This window comes from Echiichthys vipera (genome assembly GCF_963691815.1).
Source record: "Echiichthys vipera genome assembly, chromosome: 2".
Lineage (NCBI taxonomy): Eukaryota > Metazoa > Chordata > Actinopteri > Perciformes > Trachinidae > Echiichthys > Echiichthys vipera.
The window spans coordinates 6,970,185-6,981,912 of record NC_139827.1 but is presented as its reverse complement, the minus strand read 5'-3'; the positions used below and the strand labels follow the sequence as shown (position 1 = coordinate 6,981,912).

The window sequence follows — 11,728 nt, the reverse complement described above, 5'->3', positions numbered from 1 at the left end:
CGCAGAAAACTTTCCTCACTTTCTCTCCTCTCCTCCCCCCCTCTTTCTCTCTCTCCTCCGGGGTGACCCCTCCCTCCCCAGAGACTCCTGGTTTAGACTCGTGAGGCGGTACGGAAACGTAATTACTGCGCGTGTCGTTATTTGCATCATTATTGTTTGAGGGATTTAGGGTCTTATGCGGTGTTTCTATCTCTATTTCGTCTCTATTGGCACGCACGCACCGGCACAGAGACATTACGACATCATTGTTACATTGTTGCACGTGCAATAAGTTTCAATATTTGAATAAAAACCTGCAAACAAAGTGTGTCTTTATGGGAGCAAACACAAAACATCCAACATGAACAATAGATGCGTGTGCCACATTTAATGATGTTCTGCTCTCTTTGTCTCTCTCACTCCACACACACACACACACACACACACACACACACACACACACACACACACACACACACACACACACACACACACACACACACACACCCAGCATGTTAGGACAGGACAACGTTGCTGGCTACTAATAAAAATATGCTGCTGCAGATTCCAAATTCCAGTGCCTGTCTGTCTTTGCCCACACTCTTCAAACACACATTCACCCTAGTCTTCCTATAGGCACAATAAAAAATCTAAATCAAAATGTGCTTCCTGTCTACTACTTCTACTTTATCATGTTTTATCTCTAATGTGTAAAATGCAAAAGAAACAAACATCTCTTTGGGAGGTATCAGGAACTTTCCAGGAGATTATAGGAAGACGTTTATAGAGGAAAATGCTGAGAGGATCGGAGCGCGGTACATGCACACACATGCAAACATGCACATGAATACCTATATGAGCCTCAAGCCTCCCTGTCCGACATCAGCTCACATCTACATTAGTCTGCATTGTCTAAGAAGACATGTTTTTATTCAGATCACTTGCAGGGTAAAATATGACTCAGGCTTAGGAGGATAAAATGAGCAGATGGCTCAGGGCCCATGATTATATGCACCACAGCAGCATGTTTTATACATTAAAATGTGACAAAATACACTTGAGATTGGAGCAAATTAAGCTTTAAGAATGAAAATTAAGCAGAAAAAGAAACTGTTATCAATCAATTAACATATCAATCAACAGTTTTGTCACATTTTTACTGTGTATTGTTAAGTGAGTGGCATTTTACAGCAGCATTTTGTCATTGCCCTAATATATTTTGTCTTGCTGTGAAGGTGAGAGCAAAAACACAAGTGATTTCCAGCCTGTCACTAGTTAACAGACGCAGACTTTTCTGTTTTTGTGAATATATAACATTAGATATACAACATATAACACACGATAGAGACACAGGTGAGACACAGCACACACAGGTGCACACACACACACACACACACACACACACACACACACACACACACACACACACACACACACACACACACACACACACACACACACACACACACACACACACACACACACACACACACACACACACACACACACACACACACACACACACACACACACACACACACACACAAAAGAAGAAATAGATTCCTTGAATACTTCCAAATGTCATTCATGCTGCTAGAAGAGGGTTGTCTTGAACTTGTGACTGGCAGCTAAGCTCATGTGTTGAAGTGTGTGTGTGTGTGTGTATGTGTGTGTGTGTGTGTGTGTGTGTGTGTGTGTGTGTGTGTGTGTGTGTGTGTGTGTGTGTGTGTGTGTGAGTGTGTGTGCACATGTAGTGTTTGTTCCATCTATTATACTGGTTATAATTATAATTAAAAACTTTTCTGACGCTCACTCTGCCAAGAATTAAACATCTTCAGACATCGTCTTATGTAACGGAGTCAGATTTGTTTGGACTTTGAACAACAGAAGAAATATTTCCATTCATAGTTACAGTGAACTGGTTTAAAGAATAATAACATTGACCACTTAGGGGCGCCACATCTCTTTGCCCAGCAGAGGCTGACTTTTACATCCATGTATGACTTCAAACTCAAATATCTGTTTGTTCTCTACTGCGTATCGGTTCATTGAGTTTCAGATAACGACATGGTCCCTTCATGGAATAAAATAAATAAGTTGGACTTAACTCTGGGGGGGTTACTGACGGTGCATCGGATAGATAATCTCAGATCACTGTCTGTCCATGTGACTCTCTCTCTCTCTCTCTCTCTCTCTCTCTCTGTCTGTCTCTCTTATCCTCTTACAGTGGCTCTCATCTCAAATCACCCCTCATCCTGCAGAGCTGCTGGTGTCTCTCAGTGACGGCAGAGCGGACGGAGAGGCAGCAGAGCCATGGCGAGTCCCGGGCAGAAAGTGGTGCTGATCACCGGCTGCTCCTCCGGTATCGGCCTGAGGATGGCCGTGATGTTGGCCAAGGATGAACAAAAGCGCTATCATGGTAGGTCCACTCTGTGTGTGTGTGTGTGTGTGTGAGTGAGTGACTGAGTGAAAGAGAGAGAGAATATTTAATTTCAATTTCAATTTGCTTGTTAAATTGGCATTTAAATAGGCTACCTTTGTGTTGTCAAAGCAAATAGTCCAGAAAAATAGTGCAATAATAAACAAATGCATTGTTAAATTATATTATACATAGTAATAACTTTCTTTGGTAAACTGTTCAAACCTCTCTATCACTAACTTCTCTCTTTCCTCTGCACTGTTTGCACAAAAGATGCTTACATCATGAGTAGTGCACATAAGAGTGTTATACGGTCCCCATGATTATGGAGATTAAAGCCGCTGTTTCTGTTTCTGTGCATGTGGATTCACAGCAGAGGAGGGATTTCCTCTGAAATGCTGTTCTCCATGTTTTAAATGTAAAAGAATATATGAAATATGAGCCAAATGAGAGTAAATGAGGATACCACAACCGTCTGATCCGAGAAAATGAACTGAAATAAATTGATAAATGGAGCAAAATCAAGGCTGTGTTCACTACTGAACCCTGAAGAGGAAACTGTGGCCTTTAGTATTTCCTCTCCCTACAGAGAGGTCAGAGGTTGTTTCTGGGACATCACGTTATAGAGGCCACATACGCGTCAATAGACTACCACAACGCTCCATGATGTGTCTGATAACATTAGCTGTTTTATTTTTGCTTTTTAAAAACATGTACGGAAGAACCTGGACTTTAAACAACCTACGTACATCATGAAACATATTTAACTCTGCATATGTATCTCCTCTGCAGCCATAAAGTGAGACTGAACAATATAACGGTGACAAAAAGAACCATAAACAAACATAGCATGTTGGAAAAGGAGGAGGAAGAAGCACTGTGCGTATCTAGTCCTGCCCTTATTTTATACTAATCTATTCATCAGTTACATAAACCAACTCTCCATCCCTGTATCCATCCACTTTGGTGCTCCTCTTTAAACATAATCAATGACTCTAACCAATAATATTATAGACTACTGCAACAGTTGACCAGGTTGTGTCGCTCCGGTCTGGAAATAGATCCTCAATACTTATGAATCTTTATGAAAGATGTGTGCGAGGAAGTCAGGAAGCAGCTGACACCAGTAACAGAGTCAACGGTGAAGCACAGTTTGCAAAGTTTTCTTCCCACTGCTCATCTGCTACAAATCTTTAATATATAAAGACCACACTGTTTAACATTAATTGTATTCCTTCTGCATAACTTTGACTAAAATAATAAACATATTAAAGCTATTTATTTTTGTTAGTATTTAGTGCTGATTAGTGAGAAGTTAGTTTCGATTATTATAAATCAATTTATTTGATTTCATTATAATTAGATTTCTATAGGTATTCTTGTGTATTATTTGTTTAGTTTAGGTGTTTATTGTTTATTATCTGTGTTTGGGCAAATTAGGGGGTCACCTGAAACCTGGGTGGGCAAAGGTTGGGAGAGGCACAGGAATTTCCTTTGTTTTTGTTTTTGCACGCCTTCTGGTTAAATAAACCACGTTTTCTGTTGGAACTGCACATTTGTTTGGACATTGTTTTCCCACCCGAGTTCACCACGACCCATGGTGCAACAGTGGCCCTTTGATTTGTTTGATTTGATGTTTGATTTGAAACTTTTATTTGTTTTACTACAAAGATGGTATGAAGTGAATATGGGCTTTTTTCAAATTTCATTCCTCCTTCCTCTCTATTTTAGAGCATTTAGAGCAGAGTTTCTCATTTTTCTTATCCTTTACATGATGGAGAACATATTATATATAAAATGAAAGTATTACAAATATATAAGATATGTATGTACATATTTGCAGATTCTTATAGCTATACATTTGTTTGCTGATCTGTACTACATGAACTATTTATAGTATTGGCTGAACTATGGAGCTCTTTGTCAAAAAAATACATAGATGTTTTTACATCATGATCATTGAAATGAATGAATCTGAAACTTTTAACAGAACCCACTGATTTAAAGGATCATAGCAGCATGTTTACACAGATATACAGAAAACATGCTTCTGTGTTTGGGAAATGTCTATTGTTCCATGTATCCACTGGTTTCCTTTCCTCTTTCACACAGTCTTAAAGTCTATAAGTGAGTTATATCATCATTACGAGGTGAAACAGTGCAGACTTTTCATTTCCACCTGCCCTTATTCTGCTTTAACAACCATGCAAAGATGATAGGACTCAAACAAATTCACTTATCTTCTCATAGGAAACAATGGCTTCCTCTGGCAGCTGGAAAAATACTCAGCATGCTTATGAAACTAGTGAGCAATCATTTTTATTTTGAGAGGATAAAATGTTTCGGGAGTTCACTCGGCCTCCCTGCTGCCACACACAGTTATGTCTCTGATCCCAACTTAACCTTTAGTCACTCTAAAGAGGATACATGTAACACCAGACATTAAATAAAGCCCCACTACAGCCTTGCTTAGGCTAAGCATGGCTCGCTCAGCTACACTGTGGATGACAGGCTGGCGAGGGCTATTCCTGGAGGAGGGAGGTCATGTGAGCATCACAGCGAGGCGCTAATGCTGATATATAAACTGGCTGTTGTAACAGGAGCACAGATGGTCTAAATTCAGGCTACTTAGAGTTAGCATTACTACAATGACTATCTTTGGCATGAGCTTTTCTATTTTTGTGTTATTCTTTATTCATTAGTGGTCACATACAATTGTTAGTACTATGTGGTAACATTTGATTTCTGCTTCTAACACATCCTAAGGAGCAGTGGGCAGCCGAAAGGCGCCGAAGGAGCAATTAGGGTTTCAGTGTCTCGCTCAAGGATATTGAACAAGTATTGAAACTTAAATATTTAGACGGGAAGCCGAAGATCAAACCTCCAACCGCTCAACCTCCTGCGCCACAGTTCCAGTTATTCAGAAAGTGAATTCAGGAAAAAAACAACTCACAGGTTGAGTCAGCAAAGGGATGTGTGTGTGAACAGTTTCCTTTGTGTGTGTGTGTGTGTGTGTGTGTGTGTGTGTGTGTGTGTACTTTACCCTCCATTCTCACCTATCGTCCCAGGTCTCTGACAATATTCTCCCAGCTCTTCATGACCTTTACTCCTTTCTTTCCGTTCCCTCCTGACAGGAAACATACATAAAGACAGGATCAGGACAGGAATGGAGATTGTATTCTAAAAACATGCACGCACAGACAGAACGTGTGTTGATGCACAAGGACTAAAAACACTGCATAAGAACATTTTGTACTTGACAAGTGCCACACAATGCCTGTGTTTATGTGTGTGTGTTGTGTGAGCCTACACGCAGCCAGAGCCAGTGAACTCGGTTTGACTCTTCAGACAGTGACATTTTTTGTTACCTCATTTACCTGGGCAGGTTGCCTGATCACATGCAGCAGCAGCCTGGAGGCAAAGCACTGTGGGAGTGTTACATCCATTCACAAGCTCACACTTGGAAGCTGCCCATTCAATTAAAGGAGCATAATTACTGGCAAACAGCAGCGATGATGAAAAGATTAACAGATATTTTAATAAAGGTCTGTGTCATGGCAATGTGGCCTTTTTGTTCAGATGAACGGTGTCTGTCCTGTCTCAGTGGCGGAAGTCAACGCTAAACAGAGCATCTGAGATGAGTTTTGTGTCCAAAGACGGTTCATTTGAACACAACGCCACATTGCCAGGACACAAATCTGGATTAACATGGGTAAAGTATCCCTTTAATGCAGGTACATAGGATAAAATGGAAGAACAATGGTCTAATTGGGAGTGAAACATTAAATCAATTAGTTGTTTGAAGTCAGTGTGTAGATTTTACTCCTTTTGTTAGAGCTGCCAATGGAGAAACCACTAAGTTTTCGCAGAATAACAATAGGTTGTATGTGTGTGTCTTTTCCACTCAACCTTTTTTCATATCCTTTGTTTTCTCGTAACCATACAGACTTAATTTAAACTTGTCTAAGAGTCCACATCCATGCTGTTCCATGTTCCTCTGTTGCTCTACTCAAGGACAGCAGTTCTATAAACTACAAACATCAACATGCTGAATGATGTTTAGCAGGTATAATGTTTGTTTACTGTGTTAGCATGCTAACGTTCGCTATTTAGCACTCAACACAAAGTACTGTACAGCTGAGGCTGATGAGAACTTCACAAGTTTTGCAGGTATTTGGTCATAAACCAACGTATTGGATAAATTACATTTTTGACCTGATGACCGTGCTGTAGAAAAGGTTAAAGGTATCACCAACAGTATTATAATTTATCCTTTGGGGAACATTTACCAAATGTCATTGGGAATCCATCCAATAGTAGTTGAAATATTTTGCTCAAAACCACAAATGTCAAACTCATGGTGGCTCCAGATGAAAGGTCAGGGCTTCTTCCTACAGGAATCATGAGTGTCAATATCAAATGTCATGGAAACTCATCCAAAAGTTGTTTTAAAGATATTCTTGTCCACTAATGTAGCTGAACACTGAACTGTACTCTGCTGGACAATAAAACATGAACAGCTGAGCATCGTAAAACAGTTTTGACCATGTGCCGTTGGCTAAGGATCATGCAGTATGTTATTAAATTGTCACAAACCAATTATATCTATCTTTATATAAAGCTGTCAAAAGATATTACCAGTGAGTATGATAGAAACCTATTCAGGTTAGAAACACCAAGAACATGTTTCAGAAAGAGTTACTAAAGAAAACATGATGAGAAAACTCAGTGAGTAACAGACAGAACAGACTCTGGCTCTCTATAAACCTTTATTTTACTCCATTTACATGGCTGACAATACAATACATACAGTACATTTAAAACAATCTCTTCTAAGCACCTCTCAGTTCTTTCTGTTTTTCCTTTCCACCTGTTCACAGTCATTGCAACGATGCGTGACCTGAAGCGTAAAGATAAGCTGGTGGAAGCTGCCGGGGATGCGTACGGGAAAACTCTGTCTCTGGCCGTACTGGACGTCTGCACTGACGAGTCTGTCAAACAGTGTATTAACGGCATCAAAGACCGACACGTGGATGTCCTCAGTGAGTAAAATGCATCCTCATCATGTTGCATGCTGCGCTGCCCCAAAGTGATGCTGAGTATTCATCTTCTTCCTTGTTTTCTTTGCGTCCTTCTTCTTCTTCTTCTTCTTCTTCTTCTTCTCCTGACCAGTCAATAACGCAGGTATCGGCCTCGTGGGTCCATTAGAGAGCATCCCCATTGATGAGATGAAGAAAGTGTTTGAGACCAATTTCTTTGGGGTGATCCGCATGATCAAGGAGGTGATGCCCGATATGAAGAAGAGGAAAGGTGGACACATCATCGTGGTCAGCAGTGTGATGGGATTGCAAGGTCAGCAGAAAGGAGGGAGAGGAGGGAGAGGAGGCGGGGCGGGTCGTTGAATGATACAGGGGGAAATGACAGCTTCGGTTTGATGTGTGCATGTGTCGATGATGGACGAATAGGAGAGTGGGTGGATAACTGAAGGAAGACTAATGGAGTTTAAGTACTACTGTGTGTCTTTACAAAACAGTGAACAAGAAGAACTGAACTGTTCATGTTGTCTGAAAGTTACATTTAAACATTTCCTGTGTTTCTATAGGTGTGGTGTTTAACGACGTGTATGCAGCTTCCAAGTTTGCAATGGAGGGCTTCTGTGAGTGTTTGGCTGTGCAGCTCTTGAAGTTTAATGTCACGTGAGTGTCACTGATGCTACTTTCGTCAATACTAACAAATCTCATGTTGTCACGATATTGTTAGGATATTGTTTTTCTTTTCTTTTCGCTGGTTCGGAAAAAGTCACTGTACACATACCAACACAGTTGCCCCTGATTGTAGATCTATCAAATGTGGATATAGCACCTAAACCTAAAAAAATGCAGTTTGACAGTCCAATGTTATTGTAAATAGGGCTTGGGTGATATGACGATAATACATCATGAAGGATTAGAACGTGCTGATGATCTGCCGAATCACACTATTAGCTACTCCGCCTCATGCATCACCCTAAAGATACGCCGATCAACCAATCCTATTGGACTACAGGCAGTGACCAGGGGTTTCTCATTCCCCATCATGTTTGATTTAGAGTATAGCTGTGTGTCATGGCTATAAATGAAAGCTAAACTTCTGTGTCCTAACAGCACGCAAGCGTCAGACTATAGTGTGACATCAACCATGTCTGTCCACGCTTATTCATAGAATTTGTGGAACAAGCTGTGAAAAATGCACCTAAAAAACAGTTATATGTCCCGTGCAACCACAGACTCCTAATATGTTTAACAAAGAGGCAGCACCGTCACTTCACAGAGGCCGCCTTCTGCCCAAACCTACCACACACACACAGTCACACACGGTGTGCATATCGGACGGTAACACAACAAACCTTTTCAACAACCTAAAGAGACGGCATCCTAAACAGTCTGCTGGGAGTGAAACGGCGAGGAGTCCAGTCACACCAGCAGAGGCAACAGATAGCTATTTGTTAAATGTCCATTTTACTTGGCACGATTTGGCAAAATTGCAAAAACTGAACCCAAATGCTCTGTTTATATTTTCTCTTTTAGGGCTATATATTTACATAGGGAAACACCTTGGTTGCAAGGTTTAGTAACTTGAAAAATAATTGGAAATCATTGTAAAAAGCCGTGATAAAATCTTGATTTTACTGTAAAAAAAAAATTGTGATATGATATTTTTGCCATATCGCCCATGGCCCACCCCTAATTTGTAAATGCTTAAAAGTTTTGTGTAGAAATTCATTGAAAGGGTCTACTGCAGAAATAGACAAGTTATATTAATTTAGGCAGACTACACCCAAATGTTGAATGGATTCATTGATAGATAGATAGATAGATAGATAGATAGATAGATAGATGGATAGATGGATAGATGGATAGATGGATAGATGGATAGATGGATAGATGGATGGATAGATGGATAGATAGATAGATAGATAGATAGATAGATAGATAGATAGATAGATAGATAGATAGATAGATAGATAGATGGATAGATAGATAGATAGATAGATAGATGGATAGATGGATAGATAGATAGATAGATAGATAGATAGATAGATAGATAGATAGATAGATAGATAGATAGACAGATAGATAACTTTATTTATCCCTGAGGGGAAATTAGGTCATCGTAGCAGCGGTACAAAACAATCAGAAGTACAAAATATAAAATACAATATAAAATACAAAATATGAACTACAATAAGAGTACAGTATCGCAGATAAACACTATATTACAATATACTCTATGGATTTTAAGGTGCAAGAGAGAGAAAGGTGCATTTTAGTAATAAGTCACTTTGAATAATGTGAGTTTATTCCCTGAGCGTTGCTGTGAAGCGTTGTAGAGTCTGATGGCAGCAGGTAGGAATGATTTCCTGTGCCGTTCTTTAACGCAGCGAGGTTGAAGGAGTCTGTTGCTGAAGCTGCTCTTGATGAATTAATTATTCAAATTGTTTTGGATTTATAATCTGTTGCGATATTATGGATAAACAATTTCAGCACTAGTGTTACCCATTGGACCATTCCACTCTTCCTCAATCTCTCTTCATTCTGCTGTTGAGTGTCAGTCTGTTGTGTGTCTCTCTCCTCAGATTGTCGCTGATTGAGCCGGGTCCGGTGCACACAGAATTCGAGGCAAAGATGATTCAGGATGTGAGGCAGAAGGAGTATCCCGGAACTGATCCCGATACGGTGAATTACTTCAAGAACGTCTATCTCCCCTCCTCTGTTGACATCTTTGAGACACTGGGGCAAACGCCTGATGACGTCGCCAGAGTAAGTTCACAGGCAGTGTGTGACTCAGCCTCACTGTGATTTATCCGTCTGGATCAGAAATTAATCCCGTAGGTCAAATCTGGTGTATTTTCGTCCTCTCTCCACAGTGCACGAAGAAAGTGATTGAAGCAAGCAGCCCGCGTTTCCGTAATCTGACCAACCCCTTGTACACGCCGATCGTAGCACTGAAATACGCTGATGAAACCGGAGGCCTGTCTGTCCATGCCTTCTACCACATGCTCTTTAACCTGGGTCCTCTAATGCACGTCAGCATGACTGCCATGAAGTACCTCACCTGCGGATGTCTAAGGAGCAGGACCGTTTCACCGAACTAGAAACTTAAATGTCATGCGCACGAACGGGAACAACACAAACACCCTGAGGATGTAGACCACGATAAAGACTACCTTGGGTTAGGTTGTCAGGAAAATAACAATTGCATCTATACATAAACAGCTTCAAGGAGTTTATCTTTTGTGACCTGCCATATTTCCCTCTGGGAGTAGTCTGTTTTGTAACGTAGTCTTCTCTATATTCTCATTTTTGTATAAGATTGTAGCTTATAAATGTATACCACACCTGAGTCCAGTTGAGCTAAAATTCTACAAGATTTAGAAATTGTTTTAGCCAACCCAGAGTGCCAAATGTGTAGGGTTTGCACTTATGAGACAATATACTTTGGCCTGATTTAATTATTTTATCCCACCCAGTCCCAGACGATTTCACAGTTTCAGTTTTAAACTCTAATTGGTTCAGAAAGATAGGTCTACTCTACACCTTGTTTATTTGTAGCCCACATATTTGCATCTATGTACGTATTTTTGAATAAATGTATTGGAGAAACTATTTTGAAATTAAAAAATTTGGCATTTACGTCTTTCAGGTGAAGTTGTGTTAGTGCTTCCGGTAGTGGTTGCATGTACATTACTCTTATTATGGTTAATTATATGCACAAGACCAAATCACTCTCTCTGTGCAGAAACGGCTCTTTCCTGCATTATCTCTGTCATTTCTCTCTGGTGACAAACACCCAGAAAAATGTTTCTGTAGCTCTTTAAGACTGATGGAAATATATTTGCTCTTTTATTTGTGAATAAAATGCACTGGTATATTCTGGTTTGACAATATTAATTTTACTAAATAACATTCTTTGCCAATCAGTTGAGGTGGTTCGGGCATCTAGTAAGGATGAACCCTGGGCGCCTCCCTAGGGAGGTGTTCCAGGCACGTCCAGCTGGGAGGAGGCCTCGGGGAAGACCCAGGACCAGGTGGAGAGATCATATCTCCACACTGGCCTGGGCACGCCTCAGGATCCCCCAGTTAGAGCTGGTTAATGTGGCCCAGGAAAGGGAAGTTTGGGGTCCCCTGCTAAAGCTGCTGAGAGACTGAGAGACGACCCCGGATAAGCGGATGAAGATGAGATGAGATGAACATTCTTATTACAATATCAATTAAAGTTATGCCATTTAGTACTGATTAGATCTGCCTAAACTGGTCCATTTCGTAAGGTGATTCAGACATACAAATGTTT

The 11,728-nt window shown here is 40.4% G+C and overlaps 1 protein-coding gene across 1 annotated transcript; it reads left to right on the top strand.

Annotated features, from left to right (window-relative positions):
* Positions 1-2,292: 2,292 nt before the first annotated feature.
* On the top strand, positions 2,293-10,532 carry LOC310963057 (retinol dehydrogenase 8-like; the record flags this gene model as incomplete). The annotated part of the gene is made up of 6 exons (XM_083935704.1): positions 2,293-2,398; positions 7,279-7,440; positions 7,571-7,750; positions 8,001-8,094; positions 10,014-10,197; positions 10,305-10,532. The coding sequence occupies 6 exons, from the start codon at positions 2,293-2,295 to the stop codon at positions 10,530-10,532; spliced, it is 954 nt and encodes a 317-aa protein (XP_083791830.1).
* Positions 10,533-11,728: the final 1,196 nt, after the last annotated feature.